We start from the raw sequence: 22,922 nt of genomic DNA, 5'->3' as shown, positions 1-22,922 counted from the left end.
AAAATCTAAGAAAGCACAGAGAATGACTACCAAATGTTAGACTGATTGACTGAAACAGAGCGAGCATCTGATTTTTTCATTCGCTGGAAGACATACAAAGTGTCACACACACATTGCAATTACTGAGATGGTCAAGCAAAAAAAAGCTCACTTCTGGTTGAACATTCTGCATCGAACTATGAAAAAATGTCTTCCACTTTTAAAAACTATTTCAAATAAAACAAAATTTCAGAATGAAATATCATAAATGGAGAACTGAAATGCTTATATGAAAGTGTCAACATGAAATATTTTGGTATTTCTAATTATTTATTAGTTTTGAAAGAAATTGGACAAACTTAAAACACAGTATGACGAACATAGCTAAAAGCGAAAATTCGTGCAGTTCAATCCTTAAAAGCATTGAACTAGATCTAGCAATAGAGCAGGAAAAAAGACAGCTCAGAGAATGAATGAGGAGAGTTTCCATGGCATATATGATTATACCAGAAGGTAAAACTATTTAATCTCTGCTCAATTTAAAGGCAATTTAAAGCAAAGTGAATGGTGGCATTTCTCTCAGAAAAAAACAGCATGGTCAATACAGAAAGGCAGAGGGCACTGGCAAGAAGAGAGCCAAGAAAAAAGCTACAGTCTATTGCTTCTCTGCAATACTCAGTATTTTTCACGGCACCCTTCAAAATAATGTTTTTTAACCTCCTCCTGCAGATCCACCACAAACTGTGATTTGAAACAGCCTCCTTTGATCTCCAGTTACTGTTTTGGAAATCACATCTTTGTCTCCTTTCGTGTTCAGGCTGTTTCTGACATCCTTATTCTAACATAAGCAAAGAATTTTCCTGTTCTCGGCTTTAGTGTTTCCATTTCCCTTCATGTTGTCACCCACTGTGCAGCAATATCAAGTGTAATTATTTTGCAGCCTCTGGACTGCAATCAGCATCTCCTGACGTGGTATCACGAGGATGGAGCCAGGCTCTTCTCGGTCACAACCAATGATAGGACAAGGGGCAGTGGGTGCAAACTGGAACACAAGAGGTTCCACTTAAATATGAGAAGAAACTACTTCTCAGTGAGGGTGACAGACACTGGAACAGGCTGCCCCGGGAGGTTGTGGAGTCTCCTTCTCTGGAGACATTCAAAACCCGCCTGGACACCTTCCTGTGTAACCTCATCTGGGTGTTCCTGCTCCGGCTGGGGATTGGACTAGATGATCTTTTGAGGTCCCTTCCAATTCCTAACATTCTGTGATTCTGTGTGCATGATCATAGAATAGTTTGGGTTGGAAGGGACCTTCAAAGGTTATCTATCCAATCCCCCTGCAATGAGCAGGGACATCTTCAACTAGATCAGGTTGCTCAGAGCCCTGTCCAGCCTGGCCCTGAATGTTTCTAGGGATGGGGCATCTACCACCTCTCTATGGACACACAACTACACCAGAAGATCAAGGTGCTGTGGCTAAAAGCCCTGGTACATGTGCATTCTCTGACCAGTCCTAAAGGCAGGTAAAATGCAATCTTCCTGGTGATTTACGCTCTTAACATTTCATTTCGCCTGCGGTTGGGCAACAAGCACATAAGCAGTTGCCAGCAGTGGCTCAGCTGATGGCGAGGAAAGGTCTGGTTTGAAGGTGCAGGCTGGGTAGGACGCTCTCGCATCCACCCGTTTCTTCTCGTGCCTGCTAGGTGCCACAGCCCTCCATGTCTGGTGGTGCAGCAACAATCGCCTATGGTCCGTTCGTAAATCAGACGCCTGAAATGACCAGAGCCTAAATAAGGATTTCAAAAAACGGGAGGAGGGTGACAGAAGAGGTGCAACCTTCTAGACTGTGGGGTAGTGAAAGATGCTCTTAAAAAAATAAAAACGAGAAAACACCACTGAGGCAAGCCTCCATCGTTATCTTAGTCATTTGCCCATAGCCTAGAGCAGCATTTCTCAGCTGTAAGAGCTCGTTTCCCTGGGAAGGCACAGCAAGGTACCTGCAGAGTCTGTGCCCAGACTGCCAAGCACTCCCCAGGATAAGCACCACCATGAGGTCTGGCCCAGCCTAACAACTCCCTGCAGCCACAACATCCATTTTCAGCTGGGTCAGTGACTTAACTTGCTCCCTGAGAGGCAAATGCCAAAGCTGGTGAATGGCTGGTGCTGGAAGGAGGGGAAAAAAGCGACCTCCTGTGACTTTTCAGCTAGGCCTTCAACATCCAGGGCTCAAGTCTGCAGAAGGGGAGATTTAAGGAGCTGCGTTTGCTCCTCAGCACCCTGGATGTGACCATCCTGGGAAGTAGAAGGGATGTCTAGTGCAGAGGTACAGCACTGATGCTTCGCTGCCTATCCCTGGCCCGCAACAGGCAAGTAGATTACGAGGAAGGCAGGCCCAGAGAGACAACTGGAAATACAGTGGCTAAGAAACCACCTGAAAACGCCACCAACCAGGGATCTGAAGAACTGTAGTCTTAGTTACACAGAAAAAGATACAACACAAGCATAGTCCAAAAAAAGAGTTCTTCCTTGGTTATCTGTATATCCCACACTTGCAGTGACTATGGGGAAAAAGTGATTTTCAAAAGCCTCCATTGATCTGGACTAGCATCTTAAACGCCTCCTTGTTTTTCTCTCATTTTCCCACAAGTTAGTTGAGAGAAACTGCACTGCCTGCTCAAGGAATGGGGTATCAAATGTTAGGTCTGCAAGAAGAACATAAGTAACAGGCAAGAAAAATGCCATCATCCAGAAGAGTGTTTTAATAAAGTAGTTTTACTGTTTTCTTGTATATTTGCCTACAGATGCAGTTACCGTGTTTATTGGGTTAGGTTTCTGGAAAAAAAACCACAAGCAGGACAAGACACCTTAATTTTCCAAAGGTACAATGTTGGAGTAACAGTTTGGGGTTTTTTTGTGTGTGTGTGGTATTGTGGGTTGGTTTTTCTCTTTTCTTTTTTCTTCAGAAGGAACAACTCTTCTGTCAAGACCAATGAGACAGTTGCAAGGAATTAAAACCTATGGTCTTCTATTGATGTTTTGATATAGAAACTAGTGAAATTTATTAAGATGAATCTTGCAGTCATCCCTCTGAAATTAATCGGTAGCAGGTTAATCACGCTTTCAATCTTCGCGCATACGGAAGTCTTTGACTAATGTTTTCGGATGATTTTCATACTCTCACAAATGCACTGAGTAGTCATTTTCACACAAGTACTTATTTTATTTAAATTTTAGCACGAAACTTTGTTTGGTACCTTGAATGTTCTTTTTGTTCTCCTTTGTTTCCTATTCAGAGGTCTTTGTTCATTTCCATAGGTTCACTTACAGGGAATGGTGTACATGCTTCTGGGAACTTGCGTGCCAGAGGCAAAACTTGGTGGTGGTGAAAACTCAGAGGTCTGGGCAGTCACGGGAACAGGATTTACCAACATCAGGGGCTCAGATATCCTGTATTGCCACAGCTTGGCTTTCTGGGGATGACAGTAGGTACTCACCAGAGCAGAAGGGAGAAGAGCAAGGTAAGGAAGGAAAGGTAATGCAGTGGGTCCATGACTCTCCTGGTCAGACATGGATGCCTTTCTGTAAGAACTATACAGCACAGAGCAGCCAAGAAATTTCCTCTCCGCTCCTTCCAACTCCAGCTGCGCACACCTGCTATGTCCACTGCTCCAACATCAGCACATTTCACTCTTCAACAAATGGAATCAATTCACTGAATGTAGCATAAAACTCAACTATGAAAGAAAACAACATTTAACTGATCTAGTGTTCAATCACGTTTTTCTGTGATTGCAACTGCTTCTGCTGCAGCTCCTTCTTTGTCCTACCTTTAGAGTCATTAGTCTTGGATTTACCTTACATGTCAACTTATTGGTTTGTTTAGACCACCTGAAAGAATATAGATACTGCTGGTTACCCTAAATGGTACCAGTACCATGGTTTACTCTAAATTACCTTACTTAGTTGTTTGTGGTTCTTTTATTTATTTAGTAATCAAACTCTCACTTGGAAAATTTTTATTTTATAATGTCTATGTCATTTTCCAGTTAATTTCTGTATTTGTCTCCACACTTGAGAAATGTGTTCATCTCACCTCTAACTCCATTTAATTTCCTTCTTAGACCTTAATCACAATCAAGAATACCTTGATTCTTCTTCCTTTTTGAGGTCAAAATAGGCTCACAGTACCTCTTAAAACATTTCCATTATTGTTTCCACTGAATGCAAGGAAAATATGCTGACTTCATTAAAAAAAAAAATAAAATTGAACCAGAGATAATTTTCATAAATTAGATGTACAGATTTCACAGCCCAGTAACAAGGATGTCAAACGTGTCCAGCTTATACAGCCTCCTACACAGAAACCACAAAGTTTCAACGATAAGTCACTGAAACCACAGCATTCAGCTTTTTATCCAAGGCTACCTTTACCAAATGGGTGCTACTGCTTCAGTGCGATGACTGATCACACAATAATTTTTCCAAGGTTCGCTCAAGGTGCTGACCTGTGAAAAAAAATGAAACTCATTATGCAAAGCAACTATGCCATATAGCTTTTCAAATCTGCATGTATGCGCATATAAAAGATACATATGTAGGCACAGGCACAGACATTCACCTCTCTTACGTATGTCTAGTTATATATGAAGACAGAAACAGACACATCTGAAAAAAATAAACCAAGAAAAACTGTTTTTTTCAAAGATACTACATTAAAGTTAGATCTGTTAAGGACAACACCAGGTAGTAACCTCAGACCATTCCGTAACCTGCTGTAAAAAATTAAACAGCAGATTTAAGTGTAAAGTCATAACAAAGTGCATTATATTCACAGAGTAATTCATATTTGAGAAACAATGTTAGTATTCCTATTTAAGATAATTCTGTGCTGGTACAGTTAAATCCACATCAGAAATTTTATTGATATAACTGCCTGAAAAAACCCAACAAATCTTGCCCAAGTTATACTATTATACCTGCAAGAGTTTTAAATGCAGACCAAGCTGCAAAGTTAAGACTTCCCTAAATCCTCTTCCTTAACATGATTTCTGTCAGAAACTGCATTTCAGGCACTGCTAAAGGGCTGGATGCTGTTTGCGCTGGCACCAAATTGCTGTTCCTGGGATGATGTTGCTGAGCGATACCCACCAGCCCCCTCAGCCTTACGTGCGAAGGAGGCACTTGTTGCGTAGGTGATCGACAGTTTTGATCAGTAGCAAAGCCTGTAGAAGAAGTGTTTGACTTCTTGCAACTCATTGCTATTTGCAAATCTGTCAGTTGTGCTATGGAGGAAGTAGAGTTGATAGTGAAATGATTCCAGTAAAAATAAAGCATATCAAACAAAGTCTCAAGGCCTTTGAAAGAGGAATTTTTAACCTGGATCATTTCAATGACCCAAGCTACTGTAACAGAAGCTTCTCAGACTGCAGTAAACTGTGACACAGAGATACAGCAAAGTGGCAGTGACCTGAAGTAGAAAGTTCTTTAAATGGCTTTGCTGCTGAAGAAAGCGCTTGCACTACTACATCCTGAGATCTGCAGAGGTGGCTTCTGCCTCAGCCTTCCCTTTCATTATGCAGCAGGACACGAGAGCCTCTTCTCTGCTGCAGAAGCTGAAGTACAAGCAACATCTGACAGCTGATCCACTGGTTTGCAGCACATGTAGTGGCAGTGCGCAGCAGAAGTTGAGGAGCTGGTCTGCGAGGAGGCACGTGGAGTCACTCCAAGGAGAGAAAGACCACATCCTCCAGCGTGATGTCACGCTGCTCCTCTGTCCTCTCTATTTCTTGCTGTGCCAAAGAGGTATCCCAGCATGGTATGACATGATGCTGCTCCTGGGAGACAAAAAAAAAAAAAAGGCAGGAAAGGCAGGAGAACAATGTGAATGAGTTTATAGAACTTGAAACCAACACTACTATTAAAAAAATAGTTCTAATAGAAACTGTGTATGCACACAAACATATATACACATACGACATGAGAAAGAATTTTTTTACTGTGAGTGTGGTGAAACACTGGCACAGGTTGCCCAGAGAGGTGGTAGATGCCCCATCCCTGGAGACATTCAAGGCCAGGCTGGACAGGGCTCTGAGCAACCTGATCTAGTTGGAGATGTCCCTGCTCATTTCAGGGGGGTTGGACTAGATGACCTTTGAAGGTGCCTTCCAACCCAAACTACTCTATGATTCTATGAAGGAGGGTACAATTCGTAATATTTGGGTAGTACATGAGAACCAGAAAGTGAAACTAGTTAGAAATAAAAGTGGTATTCAGTCATCTGCTTCTACCAATATATGCTAAAAGGTAAAGCATAATAAAAAGCGAAAAACTGCATTTGATTTTGAAGATAACTCTATGTAGAGTGTATTTGTAAAGGTGGTAAAAATCAGGGTAGATTTGCTGGAGGAGAGAAAAGGGGCCATAGCCTCTCACTAGCTGCACCCTGCATTTTGCTCCAGACTATCTAAGAGGGGAACAATTGTACTGCTGCAGCCTTGCCAAACCCTGACAGTGACTTCCAGAAGAATCTGTAATATCAAACCTTTAATTTTTATATTGAAACGCCATCTGTGACACCAAGCTGATCACCATGCAACATGTCAGGATATACGAAGGTCCAACTGCCAGTGGAATAGTTATGTATGTAGTGCATTCCCACAGGCTGCAATGGACCCCACACCAGACCTGTCCATCTTTAGACTAAAATGTTTTGGGGTTTATGTGTTTTATGCTATTGATATTGTAACATAGAAGTAACTCTCTTCTGAATTCTTTTCATTAACATTAGTAAATGAACAAAGGCAGCAGTCTGTATTGTGCCACTCTACTTCTGCCATTCACTGTCTAACAAATATTTATTTTTCTTTCTAAACATTTTGAATAAACATAACATTTACTGTTGGGTTTCACTACTACCACATTGCTGCTTTTCGCAACATAGGCCATAGTGTCTCTTAGCGGAGTTGTCAGGAAACATGTATTACAAACAGAGAACAGTTCTGCAGTAGGAAGGTTGCGCACTGCTGCGCTGTGTTTCCCCAGGAGACCTGAAGATCGGCAGTGCAACGCCAGCAGGCACTAGAGCTGCAGGAGAAGTCAGCGTTGGAACACTGACTGTTCTGGCTTATTGCCCCCAGCTCTCTCAGCCTATGGCTTTCAGCTGAACAACTACTTTCTGCCCTCAAATTGTGAAGCGAACTGTGGTAGCCTGACTTCCTGTCAACTGCTGCCTTGTCTTCTGAAGGTGACTGTCCTTTAGTAGTGGGTAAAGATTATGAGTAGTACTGTAAATAAGAATGAAGTTGCCCTATAAAAGCTGGAATGCAGCTAAGGTACAGAAGCTCTAAGCTCTTATTGTTACAGAGATCAAACCGATAAGACCTCATGCAGGAGTTTTTAGCTGAAATGTGGAAGGAACTATATGACATGGATGCCTGCAATGGCAGAAGACGAGACTTGGTGACCCAGCAAGATTTTTTCCATCCTACATGCAGAGAAAGTTCACCCAGGAGGTGTAAACCTGCTCAAGCATGAAAGGAAAGGACATTTATATGTTATTAAATGTAATTAATTATATGTCATTAAATGTAATTTTAAACATTTATAAATGTTTATACAATCCTAAAATTACACTCGTCCTTCTGAAGGCAACCGTGAGGCTGATGGGGCCCCCAGTGAAAATGAGTTTGACACCCCTGTTCTACATGTTTGGGGAATTTCTTGCTCACAAGTTTAGTCTGGCTAGGCAAAACCAGGAGAACAGGAGGCTGACTCTGTTCTTTTAGCATCCAGAAGGAAGGAAGAGATGGGGTACACCACAGTGACATTTTAGTTTGACATGCCAATACTGAACAGACTCCTAGAATTTTAGTTCATAACCCAGCCAGATTAGCACTTGTCATACTACTTGTTATCCAGCAACTGAGAATTGTCGTCAATGTTTTATTCAAGGTAATTACCCTTACACGATAGAAGAATCTTCTGTAATAAAAGCATCCCTTTGATTTTCAGCATGTTCTTTTAGGACAGAAATTCACAATCTCCTGTGAAAACCGCTCCATTTATTCCTCTAATTCCTTCATTTACTGTATGGAATCTTTTTATTAGCCAATGTTAGACCCACTTCAGTATGGATTAAAAACTGGCTGTAAGTTAACTCTGGAGGAACATTACGGAGAAATTAAATGGTTTTACAGTGTTGTATGAAGTCTGATAATTTTTTAGTGTCTATGTCAGCACATTCAAAGTTGTATTTACTCTGATTTTTGTAGCAAATAAAAGAACAGATTTTTTCCCAGGTTCTTCCCAGGCTTTTTAAAACAAGGGTAAAAGACAGAAGAATTATACAAAAGCTTATAATAAGAAAGTGAGATTTAAAGAGGGTAGAATGGTCTTGGAAAGCTGTCAGAAATATTTTAAACACTAGTTTTCCTGAATCTGTTACGCAGGAGTCTTCTTCCTAGTCTCCCATTTTCCAGCATAACCCTCTCCCCCTTGCTTTCCTACAATCCCCTCGAGTCGCAGATAGTATATGCATGAAGTTTCATGTACATCAGTTATAAAAATTCTTTGAAAGCAGCCCTGTACATTACAGGTTCTTTTGGCTGAGCCATAGCAATGACTAAGCTATGGGAAAAGCCTCCATTCAGCTACACTGTAAAGGAAAATGTGGGTGGGGGAACTGGGCTTTCAGGGTCGAAGTCATTCAGTACTTGGGTGGCACTGTCGCAAAGAGGAAAGAGGAGGACTTGGCCTCGCGATGGGAGGTTTTTCAGATTTCCACTCCGCAGCCGTCCCTCTGGGGCTGGGCAGGTGACGGTATGAGAGAGAGTGTCATTATTTGACTCAGCATGTTCCTAAGCCACAAAAGAAGTGACGTATATAAAAAGCATGTTGCTCATTGTTATCTGATAAAAAGGATATCAAGGAGTTTTCTCCACTACCTAGACATAAAGGAAGTTCTTCTTTGTCCTTATATTTCACTTTCTGTCAGTATGCCTTTCTTCAAGCAATTATTGTGACCTTATAGCCTCTAACACAAACCAGAAGTCTCTAGATTTTGAGAGACATGATATGCAACCACTCAGTACCACATTGCTAAATACCTATTGTTTAGCTTCTCATTCTAATTACGCCACCAACTTTAAAACTGATTTTAGAGATAATAGATTTAATTTAGAAATATCTTAGAGCCATTTCACCTCCCATGAATTTGGTGGGGGTTTGCCTCCACCAAATCGATGAATTATCCTGCTGAACCAGTAAATGAAAAAAATCTGCTCCATTTATGTGAGGCTTCTGGTAGAACATGACAATGCTTCACTTAGTACAATACGTACTGCCCAAATGGTCTCTAACGTTACTGTACAACCATTCTTTCACACAGTAGGTTTCACTTTAAAACACGCAGTGGTCTTCACTGCAATCAGCCTTTCACATAAAGAACTTTTTTTTTTCATCTAGTATCATAAACTGCCTTTAGCAGTGCAGCGCTGCACAAGGAGGTTTGTTTTGTTAGGATAAGGGCCAGCACACATGACCTGCCAGCCATCAGCAGGGCTCTCCCACTTGGACTCAGTTTGCAAGATCGTTAAGTAAACCTAAACAGCCTAATATAACAGCTTTGCTTAAATGTGAAGCTTGTGATGACTCAAACTCCTCAAAATAGTGCTCATCAGGCTTGAGCTTTGTTCAGTGGATTTAAAGCTACCTCTGTCTTCCATTACAATTCCTTTCTTTCCTAAAGCAACAGGATCTGAGGACCGTGCAGGCTAGTAACATGAAAAGCCTTATGATGAGCTCACTCTTTTGTTAATCTCCACAAACAGCACTGTTTTAAGACTTGGTCACTGCATTAGATCTGTAATTATTACAGGTTTCTGAAAAAAACCCAAAACATTAAAATGGTTGTTAGCTACACACGTATGATTCTACTACGGAGTTGTAGGGTCTCATTATGTGTGGCTGTACAGAGCAGAACCAGTATCTGGAAATGACTCCCAGAGACACAACTATCTCTAGAATGCAGTTATGCATACTCTGGTACAGCAAATCACTAAGGACAAAGAAAAATGCAATGTTAGTCTATAACAGTGAAGCATTTCTAGTTGATATGATAAAATATTAAAGCCACTGTATAATGTCTCTGTACAATGACAGGAACCAATGCCCTCTGTGTTGCCCCTCCAAGCCCTGTGTTTCTGAAAATACATGGACAGTCATATTGCACATTAAGTGAAGTTCCTGAGTGGTTCTGGAGTTGTCTGGTCAATGCAAACAATCTGCAGTGACATCTTTGCATGAATAACTACCAACCATCTAATGAGGACACATCCACATCCAAGCAGAAAGCTTCCAACCCTTCAACCACATAAAGATGCATAAAAGAAAGGCTAACAGAGCTAGCACGATCCTCTACAGCAATGGGGCTCAAAGGAGCTTCCCCAAGAAATTCACAGTTGAAACACCAACAATAAAAAGCAGAAGCAGACATTATCACCAGCCTGCTCCTTGACTATCCATACTATCAACAGCACAGTTAAAAACTGGACTGAAATGACAATGCATGTTCATTCAAGTTACTAGTCAATAATCTACAGAGAAGATGAAGGTTCCATTATGGTAAAGACGAACAGAGCTAGGTACCCTCTTCACGTAAAGAACACCACTATAAGAAATAATGTCTCCATCCTCCCAGCAGCTTCACAAAGGTGTTGAACAATGGATTAAAAAAACGCAATTTTGCAAAGCTTCACATAAATAGGATGGGAGGAAGTCAGGGACAAAATATCCTGCTGATTTCCATTAATGAACCTTAGCTATAAATTAACACAACTTCTGAATAAAATCTGTTGAGATGCTCCCTACTTCACAGTCCAGCTGAGCTGCTTATCTAAAATTATTTCAAGACGTCCATCAAAAGAAACTAATTAAAAAAAAAAAATGATCACACTACCTTTTCTTCAAGAAATTAAATTTTAGACTATGTGGTAGAAGAAAGTTCTCTTTTCCTTTCAGTTCTCATCTTTCAGGATTTCTGTTTGATTAGGTGTGATCAGCTATCCCTTTCACCAGGAGAGATTTTGTGTGCACACATGAGAGCAGGAGTGCGTTATGTATATCTACGCACACACCTATAAAATCTATTCCTTTAAACTTTCCATTTTCTGAAAGACTAAAAAAGGCTTAAGTACATGAATAGCATACAGTAAATAATAATTTGTATACAGAAAACAAACACACTTGAGTATGCCAGATAGAGCTCTCATCAGCTTAAATGTCCATTTTGAAATGAACAATGAGAAAGAAGTGACCCAACTTGACCGCCCAGATTCACCCACCAGACAGGAACACACAGATGCTTTTTATATAACGTCAGCTTATTTCACAGACTAGCATTCTAGATAAAGGTGACACCAAACTTAAGTCCAAACACTGTGTAGATTTTGTAAAGCATCTCCAAAGCGACCTGAATTCTTCAGACTTCCAGAGTCAAAGATTTAATTTGAAAGACATTTGAGCATCTTTTTATTCAGCAAAGTGAAGGTGTCCAAGTGATTTTAACTGCCCTCTACTAATTCCACAGAGGAACCTTTTAATGGTGATACCACGGTGTTGCTGACTGTTTGTCAATGATAATACATGTAAGAGCCAAACCATTTATTAATGACAATACATAAGAGCCATTTCAAGTATTTTTTTTTCTTTCCCCCTCCCTGTGATGAAATATTAGGAACAGTGATTTTGAAATCAACTGATTCCGAGAGCTGGCACTCCAGTCAGTCCCTAGTGCCTGCAGAGCGCCCTGCTGAGAACAGAGCAGCTCAGGGACTGACAGGATCTGCACTTGGGCTGAAGGCAACTAATGCAAAAAAAGGAGTATATTCAAGATGAGTACCTTTAAATACCTTTAAATTCAGTTGCAGTTGTTTAGAAAGAAGGCAACTGTGGGGGCCCATAAAAGAACAGTCCATGCCAGCATTTGCTGGAAAAAAAAAATCCCTCCACTAATGCACATCTTTTAAATATTAAATAGATTTTCTCAAAAGCAGCACATATACTTAATTACAACAGGTATCGATTTTGAAGGAAATTATGAAAGTCTACCTTATTTCTTGATTCAGACAATTCTGGTTTTATTTGGGCTTTACATTTTTTAAAGTACGCACTTCTGCTTGGATTTCACACAAAACAAATGCACTCCTACATTCTCAAGAGGACTCTCAGGTCTCAGTATCACATCTCATTTGAAACAGTTGCATTAAATTGCAAAACTAACCTTAAGCCTAGCTGCTGCAGAATGCAACTGAATATGTTTAGCAGCCATAATCATTGGACCACCACCACAAAGTGGTAACGTTCCTTGGAACTCACCAGGATTTAATCCCTGACCTTCCAGTATCACTCCCATTTGGGGAACGGGCATGATACAGGGATCCACGTCTCCCAGGGCAATGCACCTCTCTACAACTGCACTTTCATCCTCCAGTGGACATAATCTCTATGACACTGTTAAAATATTTGGTACTGGTTCCAAGTAAACACAAAATAAACTTCAGATGGCTTAAATGCTAAGATGAGCTTTTACTCACAGCTGTTGCAGAAACCAATGTAAAAGTAGCAGTTCAGACGTCAGGAGAACTAGCTAACAAACATCCCTTGGAGTCATAAAGTAAGTAGGATAAATACATCTAAGTTCTGAAAAGAAGCCCTGTCATATTTCTCCAGCACGGTACAAAGAACTTTGGATGGACTGGAGAGATTCATTGCTGTAAGAAACAAGAAAAGAGAAATGCAGAATCTTTGTTTACCTAGGTCTGTGGTTTCTAAGTACCTACTTTTTAGTACGTTCATTTCTTGACTCAAAGTGAAAATGGGAATTCACCATTTTCTCTTTTTTTCCTGTCCAATGTGCAGATGGGGCATATTTTCGTTCGCTCCATCAATCCCTGCCCCCTACGCACAAACTCGTATACATGCACCTAGCCAGTGGAAAAGAAAAAAAGGTTACTCATTAATCCATTCTACAAAGCTTTCCAAACTGAAATGGGTGGGTTTTACATCTCCAGCAAGGATCAATATATAGGTAGGTATGTAGCATACCTCAGCACAGCTCAAAGTGAAGTGTTCATCTTGGATAGCACAACTTTGCTCCTGGCATATTTTAAATCAAAACTCATCAGTATGGAGAGGATGATTATTTTCTGTATGCTTTTCTTCTGTTCCAGCATGGCACTGACTGCAGCTCCACACAAAATAGCAAAATACAAACAACTTTTAAAGACAATTGATCGGTTAGAACCCATAGTGAAAGATAAGGTAAGCGAAGTATTTGTCATAATATTAAAATTATTTTCAAGCATTATGTATTGCTTAGAATATATCTTGTGAGGGATATAATTTTCAAATGTTTAACTTTTCTAACTTAGATTTGTTCTATTGTAGGATGTCGAATTGCTGCATACACCAGAAAACCCTGGGGTGAGACTGCTTTAACATTTCTTTCTAATTGTATGAATTTGATTTTGTACTGGTTTATCCCACTGCCAAATGGCAGATGCCTTCTTTTTCACATCTCTGACCTAGTACTCTTAATGCAAGCTAGATTTAAAAAGAAAATACTTTGATAAAAGTTCCTTATTTCTGGATTTTTAGTGGCAGAAGTGTTTATATTATGTAATCTTAATTACTATCTTGCTATCATGTGTGTATTCCAACACACCCACAGATTCAAATTTGTACGTATTCTGGTTACTCAAGAAACGGTGCTAAGAGTGGGGATTCATACAAGCTCTAGATGAGCAGCGGTGCTCTTGGGGATGCAGGTTTTGGGAGTGGAAGTGCCTCTGGCTGCCATGAGCTGCAGCAGCACTGGGAACGCTCCCGAACCGAACCCCAGGGGACCCCCTTTCCCTTCACGGAAGCTAAAAGCCAAGTGTGGCACTGTAAGGCCACGTTACATGGTGCTTCCTCTCATAGGGGTCACACTGGTTTGTCTGAGACTATTCGTGTGCAAGGGTTGTGCTAGCAATGGGAACAGAGAACTGCATTCTGCAAGTATTCTCTTTGGATTTTAACTAGTTAAAATTCCAAGAACAGGTCCCTGTTAATCCCCCTTTAATACAGCCATTTATCTATACATTATTTAATGCTGATATTCTGTGTGTTCCAAGCTCAGGAACTTCTTACATGTAGTAAATTACTCTAAAGTCACAGAAAGTGTGTGCATACTCGAAAGTGACAAGATGCAGGATTTACTGTGAAATTAAATGCTAATAGTAATAACAACATGTCTGAAAAGCTTACAAGGTAAATGCATCCTGCTTTCTTTTGATAAGCCCAACATGCAACAAAGGTCTAGAGCTAGCCATGGCTAATCTAATGTTATACTTCTGTTACCAGCTGTCTTAAATTTATGCGTAATGTTGATTTCTTAGCCCTTCAGAAAGCAAATAATTTTGATCGATGTATAAGAATGATCGTTATGCATAGCTTTTTGAAAAACACTGAAAGTGTAAAGCTATCAACTCAGGACTGTAAACTCTCTTGCAAAACAACGACAAGAAGAAAGAAAAATAACTCACCTCATTTCACGCAGGTTTTGTTAGCCTCCTCCTAGGCTTCACAGTTGGGTGCATTTTTTACTTGCCAAAAACATACAGAATCATGACCAAAACAGATACGGTCCATCTCATTGCTAGGAACAACTGCAGTGCAAAAACCTAATGCACCCTAACTAATTGCTGGGGGGTTTTTTCATTAACACACTTTCTAACTTGTGGTGTCAAAGTGAAAAGAAGGAGATGATTAGCTGTCATTTCACTGCAGTGTTTGCCACTACCTCTGAAACAAAGCAAATACAACTAGTGACTAATCGCTTAATCGGTTTGCATTTTGTTTTTTCAAAAAACATGGTCACCTCAGGAAGGAAGACAACAGTTCATGTGCAGCTTAGGGCTTTACAATCTTATTCTGGGAGGTCCCAACTATCTCCACTGAAAACTAGAGGAGATAGAGGATTCACATATTTAGAAGGTACAAAGTTGACATAGGTTCAGCCTCTGATGAAAAACTTAAAAAAAAAAAAATTTCTGTGCTAATAGTAATAATCACCAGCAAACATAGTAACAAACTTCTCATCCTGCAGGGTGAAATTTACTTTTACTGAATTGTCCAAATAATAAAATAGGAATGACAGTGTGCCAAAGCTGTGCTCAGGGTGGCTAGGTGCAATTACACCCAAATGAAACTGGATTTAATGAAAAGTCTTTCATTTAACTGTATTTCAAATATAAAAATATTGCTTCTATGACAATCTGTTTATGCCAGATTTACATTTGGCTTTGAACATTCAGGAAGAAGACTACCTTTTATAACATTCAAAATTCAGTGGTTTATCACTATTTTTTTTTACTTCCTTGAGCTTCCTGTGAGTGGACTGAATGTTAGCTTCAATTCAATCCCACATACTTTTCTTATACATTTATAAATGAAATATCTTTAAAAAATAAATAAAAAAGAGGTGAGAAGTTTAAAAGCTCAGAGGATATTGACTCCAGGCAAAACCTGCTGAGGCTGAAAAAGTAATCTTAAGGCTGAACTCATTCAAGACCAGAGGGAAAACAAGATCTATTGCTGCCAGTGGCACAATGCTGATTTACATCGGATCAGCATCTAACCCCACCGAACACTAATTCAGGAAGTGAAGGCTTTTCAGGCTAATCTGTAAAGTTAGTTTGAGTCAGATGCAGAGTATTGCTGCAAATTGCCTCTGATACAAGTGTTTACATGTTTGTCCAGGTGCCCTTAGACACCACCAGTGGTCTACGGTTTTAAACGCAGCTTCATCAAACTGCTTAACCCATCACAGCATACCAAACCGCACAATCCCTGTGCTCCTCTGACTGTTGGCCTGCCTACAGCTAACTGTTAACTCAGCAAAAAAAAGAGACAAAAAAAGGCAGCATGCATGAGAAATGCTGGTTTCTCAGCACAGGCAGAAAATGTTTTCAGTTTCAGCTGGAAAATTGATCTTTTCAAAAACTAGTGGTTTTTTTCCAGTAAGCAAGACTGGTTACGGTAACAAGCCTGAAACAAACATAAATGTGTGGTTTTTTAGGAAAATAAAATGTTATATCTAACCAATACAAAATGTTGCTATTAAAATTTGCTGTAAGCAACATATATGAAAGTTGCCTTGTCCTTGCCAAAGCAGCAAACTGCAGCAGCATCTAATAAACCAGATGAGATTCAGCTTCAGTAGCAGTTGGTATGCAAAACAGGGATGATGGCTTTGGAGCCTGTCTAATATGCATCATCAGCACTTCTAAATGTTTCCTTCTTTGGAAAACAGAAAGCAAGTTAGAAACTGGCTTCAGTAAACACTGCTGTTCTTTCTCTGCTGACTACAGGTTAGTTTTGGTGATATTTTCCATGGTTGCATGCCTAGCAAAGGAAAACAGCCACCACACAGGAAAGGAGATTCCATAGCACTTGTAGTCTTTCTGTTCGCATCGGGAAAATTAATATGCAGTTGCATCATGAAAGAAAAAAGTCAGGTTGCTTTAATTCCATATAAGCAGCAGCAAATTCATGCCATCAGAATGGATGGCTTCTTTTTCAAGTTAGATAAAAATGCTTACTGGTCTTGACTTGGGTCTAATGTGCACCTGAACTTAAAGCAATCTGGTGAGCCAATACAAGTGAGGAGCCTGGCTCCTTATCCTGCCTCTCATCCTCAATCCCTCTGTTCCCTTTAGTAAGGTAACTAACTTACTTCATCACCTTCATTACTCACGCTATCAAGAGAGAACAGTTAAATTAATATTTGAAAATACGCAGTTCTATGTCAATTCTAAGTGTAATTATTAAGTAGGTAATATTAGAAATGGAAAAAAAAAAAGGGCAGGAAAAAAGTGTATTCCCATATGTTGCACTAAGGAACAGTCCAGAGTGATATTAGTTTGTTCGTTTTTTTTTTTTTTTTTTTTTAAAGAAAATACTCATGCTTATGCTTGTGAAAACCTGCTACACATAACACGATCTAGTCTTCAGTAGCATTTTCTTCCAATTGCTGCCACGATTAGTATCCAAGTGGACACTTCAGGCATTTATTTTATGACAAAATCCTTGAGTATTTATCAAAGAACAGGTAAAGATCTTTGGCATATCTAAAAATAACTTAAAATAAAAAACAAGAATACACTTGGATCTTCTCAATTAATATCCTGCATCCTTCGTTTTGCACATGGACCACAAACTAACACGTGGGAAAAAAATGCTGCAACATTAATGTTGCTTCTTTTCCTGCTCTAGGACGAATGCCTGTTCACAGCTGTGACCTGCTTCCAGAAGGGCACACTGAAATTACAACCAGAAAACAGCCAAGTAAATTCTACATTCACCCAAACCATTAAAGCCTTGAAAAGATTCACCTTCAACCACTCTGGAAAGGTAGGATTTCCTCACAATGTTCATAATAATGATCATTGCTCCTTATTTTCTATAGCAGACGCCACCTGCAATGGTGGAATCGCAGAAAGCAAACTTATTAGGAAAACTATGTGTCTTGCACTATTTTGGAAATTAAAAATGTCCAATTTTCAGCACTTCTGGGAAAGACATTCGCTCTGATCCTGTCAGTCAATTGCATATATGTACTTGGCAACCACGCCATGTCCCGGACAAGAGGACAGGGATTATTGCGAAATGTGTGAATGAAAGGTGTCATTACTATATTATTTCCCCTTCTGAAACAACCCATGTCTCAGCTTTTCCATTTGTAAAAGGCTTTGATTTCAACCCTCTTGGTTTTTCAGTAAAAAGTCTTAAATTATTATTTATGATTCTGATGTGCTGTTTAGAAGTGGTGTGATTTTCTTTATCTTCCAGCAGTGTGAGTCTTCATGCGAATTGTATGAGAAAAAAACCCCTCGAGAGTTTTTGAAGAGCTTTGCAAAACTAATCCAAAAGGTAATCAGAGTTGTCTCCTCTTGGGTGCTCTTTGACATTTTGCAAACAATTACAGATATCGTTATTTTATACTCTAACAATGTATTGTTTTCACAGTTATTCAAGGACTAATACAGGACACACCAGAGCTGAAGGCTACAGAAAATCTACTATTTAAAGCAGACACTATGTTATTTAAGAGAACGTAAAAAATGTAAATATTTTCCATTGCTACTATGCTGTGCTGTGTGTGTGGTAAGTGAAATCTTCTCCCAAAATATTAAGGAGTCCTATTTGGATGGCTATTCATAAGATGAATGCTGTTTTGAAAGTGATCCTAGACTCACCTCACAGTGAAAATTAAATTGTAATTTTATAAAAAACATGTTCTTTTAAGGGACTTAACTATCACCTTCTGCTGAACTGGAAATCCACGAGATGGCTACTCCTGGTTTTTTTTGCTTTGATCTTAAGTGAATCTCATACAGAGATGTCCGAAACTTTTTGAAGAAAACAAAACAAAAAAACCAGAGGCTTTGAAGCCACAAAAGGTGTCTACTTGGACTGATTTACTTATCTACAGTAATACCACACATAGAGTTTTATTTAGAAGTTCTTAGACTGTATCTTAGCTAACTGTGAAAAGATACCCTGCATTGAACTCTCTTATAAATACTGGAAAAACATTTACAAATCATACTGCGTGGCACGGGTCTGACCTGTGTCCATGTTGAAGTTACTGGCACATTTGCCCGGGTTTCAATAGGGAGAGGAGTAACCCACGTGTTCTAAATGAAGCGACAGGATTCTGTGGGGAAAAACATATTTCAGACAAAAGATGTCCACCTAGAGTCCCTCCACTTAACATGATCAATATAGCAGAGGCATGACTGGCTGGTATGACCAGCCACTGCAACTAATTGATGATTATTTGGAGCGAAGCAGCTCAAATGCATATTGCTCTTTCTCAGAAGACAATACTTCACACTCATATTCATGTAGCATTAACACTATTCCTTCTCTCTGCTCTTGATTCATTTTAGCAGTTTAAGTTTTAATTGCATTTTTTGCTTTAAAGACTGACAATTTTTTTGTTATGTGGAAATCTGCCTGTACACCTTCTAAATTCTGAACATTTATGTAGAACTATGGCCAGAGATACCACTGAAACTTTAAAATAAAAGTGAGTATCACAGCACTTAAAACTAGTTTTTAGCAGCTTAATTATATACCACCATATTCTGCTTGAGGTGATTCTGTACCACTAGACTCTTCTATCTTAGAAGTAGCTGTTAATTTACCTGCAAACACATATTAGCCTCACACGAGGAAACTGATTTTGGAAGAGAGTATAAAGCCTTCCAGTAAAAATTAACTTTTCATCTAATTTTCTCTCTACTTAGTAGAAATGCGGTAGAGAGAGGAAACTGGAAAACTACATCTAGTGTTATGATGGAAAATGACAGGCTTAGTTACCTTCAAAAATAATGAGGTAGCACTGAAAATATTTCCATTCCTACCAATGTCAGCCTAAAGGAAAACTAATACAAGCAGCTTTTTGCTTCCACATTTTTGCTGTTGTGAAATGGGAACCTCCTCAAAAACATATGTCAGAGGAAGAAAGGAACTTTGGGGCAACAACAAACCAAGTTTCCACAATGAAGAATCCTTGTTTCTGGTGATGACCATTTTGACTTAGATTTTTTTTCTCTCTTCAAAAACCGCTTCTACTCTGAGTAATGTTCTCTCTCATATCTCAATGTTTCCACATTACTGCATGAGAATTAATGTTCTAAACATGAGCTACCACTCACATGTAAGTAACAAAGCTACTGTGTTTAAATGGCATTCTGCACCTTTTATCCCCATTTCTCTGACTTCACTGCACATGAAGTCCCTTAACCACTAACTGATAAGCAATATGCAAAGCTGCTGCTGCAACTGTAATGGATTTGAAATTTACAGAAGTAGAGAAAGTCAGGGTAAAAGTTAATTTCACATTTAGATAAAAACAACTAGGAAAATATTAAAGCAAGTCCTGCAATCGCAGAGTACCTGCTGATGGTTCCAAATGTTACATTTTTACAGAAGAGTTTAATTGAACGCCTTTATCATGAACTAAGGACTTTTTCTGGTGAGTCCCAGAAGGCCAATCAATAAAACAGTGCTTTTTATTCACTTTCAAGGAATATTTGCATGTGCAGAGTTTTGGGGAAAGAGCTTTGTTTTTGTACAAAGAAACATGTATGTATTTTTTGATTTGTAAATGTCTTTTCCAGTAATTTGCTAAATGCATGCAAATCAATATTCTAAAAGAATCTGTTAAAACTCTTGTTGTGCAAATGAAATGTGATAAGCGTGCCCTAACAAAGAAGACATAGTGCATTACATATGGGCTATTTCAAAATTATAGACCCAACTTAATAATACTGCTTTGAAATTGGGTCCAACTTTTTGAAATGCCCTGTATTTATTAGTAATCATTACAAAACATTGAGAAGCAACTTTTGTACCTGGGATGGATATTTTATAACAGAAAAGCAATTTCCTGCCAGAATGTGATAAGCTAACTAGTTACTACTGCCTACTCTGGAACAATCTCTGGGTTTTGTACACGAGGCAGCAGGTAATGCAGTAATGTAGCTATTTCTGTTTAGTGACTTGCTCCACTGTTTTTAAACTATGGATCTTATCACACCAAGCACAGTGCTAAAGGTATGTTGTTGTTTTAAATGTAATATACTCTTGTCAACTGAGGCTATTTCTTGTACCTGCAGAACAACTTAAGTCAAAACGTTCAACCATATGATTCAAAAAACTAGTGAGAAACTGTAACAAATGTAACTTAGAGGGTTAATTGTTTTGAGATCTTGGAGAAAACTGTATTCATTGGACAATACAGCCCAGATACGTATGGGGAAAATTAATCATAAAATTATCACAGCTGATTTTAGTTACCAACACACTTCTGGGCGGTGTCAGCACAATCACTATGGGCAACTTTGTACACTTCAAATATACTTGGACACTGAGGCCTTGTGCTAACTTTTTGATTTGTCAGAATTATGAAAGGCTAAGTTATTCAGGGTGCATTAGATGAATCCTAAATGAAGAACAGGAAATCAGTGAAGGACAGACCAGCCATCAAGAATACATCATCTTGTTCTTCAGCACCGTTCTCAGAAAAAAAATGAAGATGTCCCAAGAGGAACTTGTGAGCCTAGGAAGGACTAGTAATCACAATTCAAGATGTGTACACAATCTTGACTTGTAAAATGCACTCTCTTTGTACTAACTGCCCTCTCTGCAGAAACAATGTATGTTTCATTAAGTGAGTACACAGAGTAAGCCATAAAAGCTCATTACCTCCCAGGGAGGTTTTACAATGTATTTATGATTTTGGTCATAAGTGCCCTTTGCAGGCACTTCAAGATGTGTTTTAGCATGGTATATATGACTCTGTATAATTATTTACTTTTCCTGAGAAGATTCTCTATTTTTATAGCAATTGACTCATCTAATTTAATTATTTATTGCATTTCTGAGAATGGAATGTTCATACTAAGGACTATATGGTCTGATTTATTTATATGCCTGTGATATTAAATAATTTCTGCTAATATGATTTTCTCTTGTTCTTTTCTTTAAAAACTTCTGACCATTCCTACCCTGACAGTGGCCCATAAGATCCCTCAGTGAACTTCATTCTTTGCTAAACTACACTGTCATAGATTTTGCCAGATCAGATCAGGGCCATGATACACAAAGTTTATCCTCCCCCTTACGTAATGAGCACATGGTAGTTCAAGAGAAAGACAAGACATTCTTATTACACCTTACACATGAAGTCTCTCCTGCTACAGGGTATCTTCCAGGGGAGCAAGGTGTTCGGCCCACAGGTGGCTTACGTATGCCCATTTACCTTAAATTTACTGATTAGCACCAGTTCAGATTGCACAATTACCAGTGTCAAAACAGCCATGCTTACAGTAAACATTATTTTAATTTACTAACTTAAAATTAATGATTGAGTGTTCTTCTATAACTGTTAAGAAAGGAACATTTTTTGGTGTTCCCATCTCATTTGAAAATTTTTCCCAAAAATTGGCTTTTCAGGCTAAATTCCTTTTAGCAAACTCACAGCAGGTCAAATCATGTCACCTACATTTCTTTAGACTGACGTGAAGAAAAATCAAGTAACTTCATGTTTTGAGTCTACACAGAATAAAGTCAAACACCCAAAAACATAACTCTAGAAGTAACAACTACGCAGTCTGTTTTTCACTGTTCGCTCATCTTACTTTTCGCTTGCTTTGAAATGTCAATCCTTTTTCCCATGCCAATTTGCTCTCCAAAAAATGATTATTTTTAGCAATTACAGTTACAAGGGTAGCTACGTTTTATCTTTTATAAAAATGCCCTTTCCCTAAAATGTAAAAAAAAAAAAAAAAAGGACTTTGTTCCAACAAACAAGCATAAAACTCTAACAAAAACAAAGACTAAACAGCTGAAAGTCCATTCCTTCCCTTTTTATCTGTTCAGAAAACATTGACTCAAACAGTATCTCCTTCCATTATGTTTCCTGTCATCATGCACATCTATTTGTTGGGCCTGATTTACTTAAAAAAACAAACCACAACAAAAAACCAAAAAAAACAAACAAGCAAACAACAAAAAAGACTTCAAAAATAAATAAAAACGAAGAGGAAGTGTCATAAAACATTGAGAGACCCCAGGCATAAACTGCTCGTACAGCCAGGACAACAGAGGCGGATGTGCAGGACAATGCTGCCGTGATCTCTCTCCCAGCTGACAAGAGTCCTGCTCTGCCCAGTAGGTATTTTCCTTATTTTCCAAACAAGAGCCAGCAGACTGACTCCCACATGGCTGGACATGCCAGTTGCCTCCCAAGTAGTTCAGTGGTGGCAGACACCTGAATGTGCAGCCTAGATCACCACCACCAAAGTGTTCGGAGGGAAGAGCAAAAGGATAGG

General features: G+C 39.1%; 1 protein-coding gene across 1 annotated transcript; it reads left to right on the top strand.

Moving 5' to 3' along the window:
- Positions 1–13,161: 13,161 nt before the first annotated feature.
- IL21 (interleukin 21) lies at positions 13,162–18,106 on the top strand. Its single transcript, XM_065634972.1, has 5 exons — positions 13,162–13,296; positions 13,423–13,458; positions 17,293–17,430; positions 17,869–17,956; positions 18,066–18,106. The coding sequence occupies exons 1-5, from the start codon at positions 13,162–13,164 to the stop codon at positions 18,104–18,106; spliced, it is 438 nt and encodes a 145-aa protein (XP_065491044.1).
- Positions 18,107–22,922: the final 4,816 nt, after the last annotated feature.

This window comes from Caloenas nicobarica, chromosome 4 (genome assembly GCF_036013445.1).
Source record: "Caloenas nicobarica isolate bCalNic1 chromosome 4, bCalNic1.hap1, whole genome shotgun sequence".
Taxonomy (NCBI): domain Eukaryota; kingdom Metazoa; phylum Chordata; class Aves; order Columbiformes; family Columbidae; genus Caloenas; species Caloenas nicobarica.
This window is presented reverse-complemented; position numbering and strand designations above follow the sequence as displayed.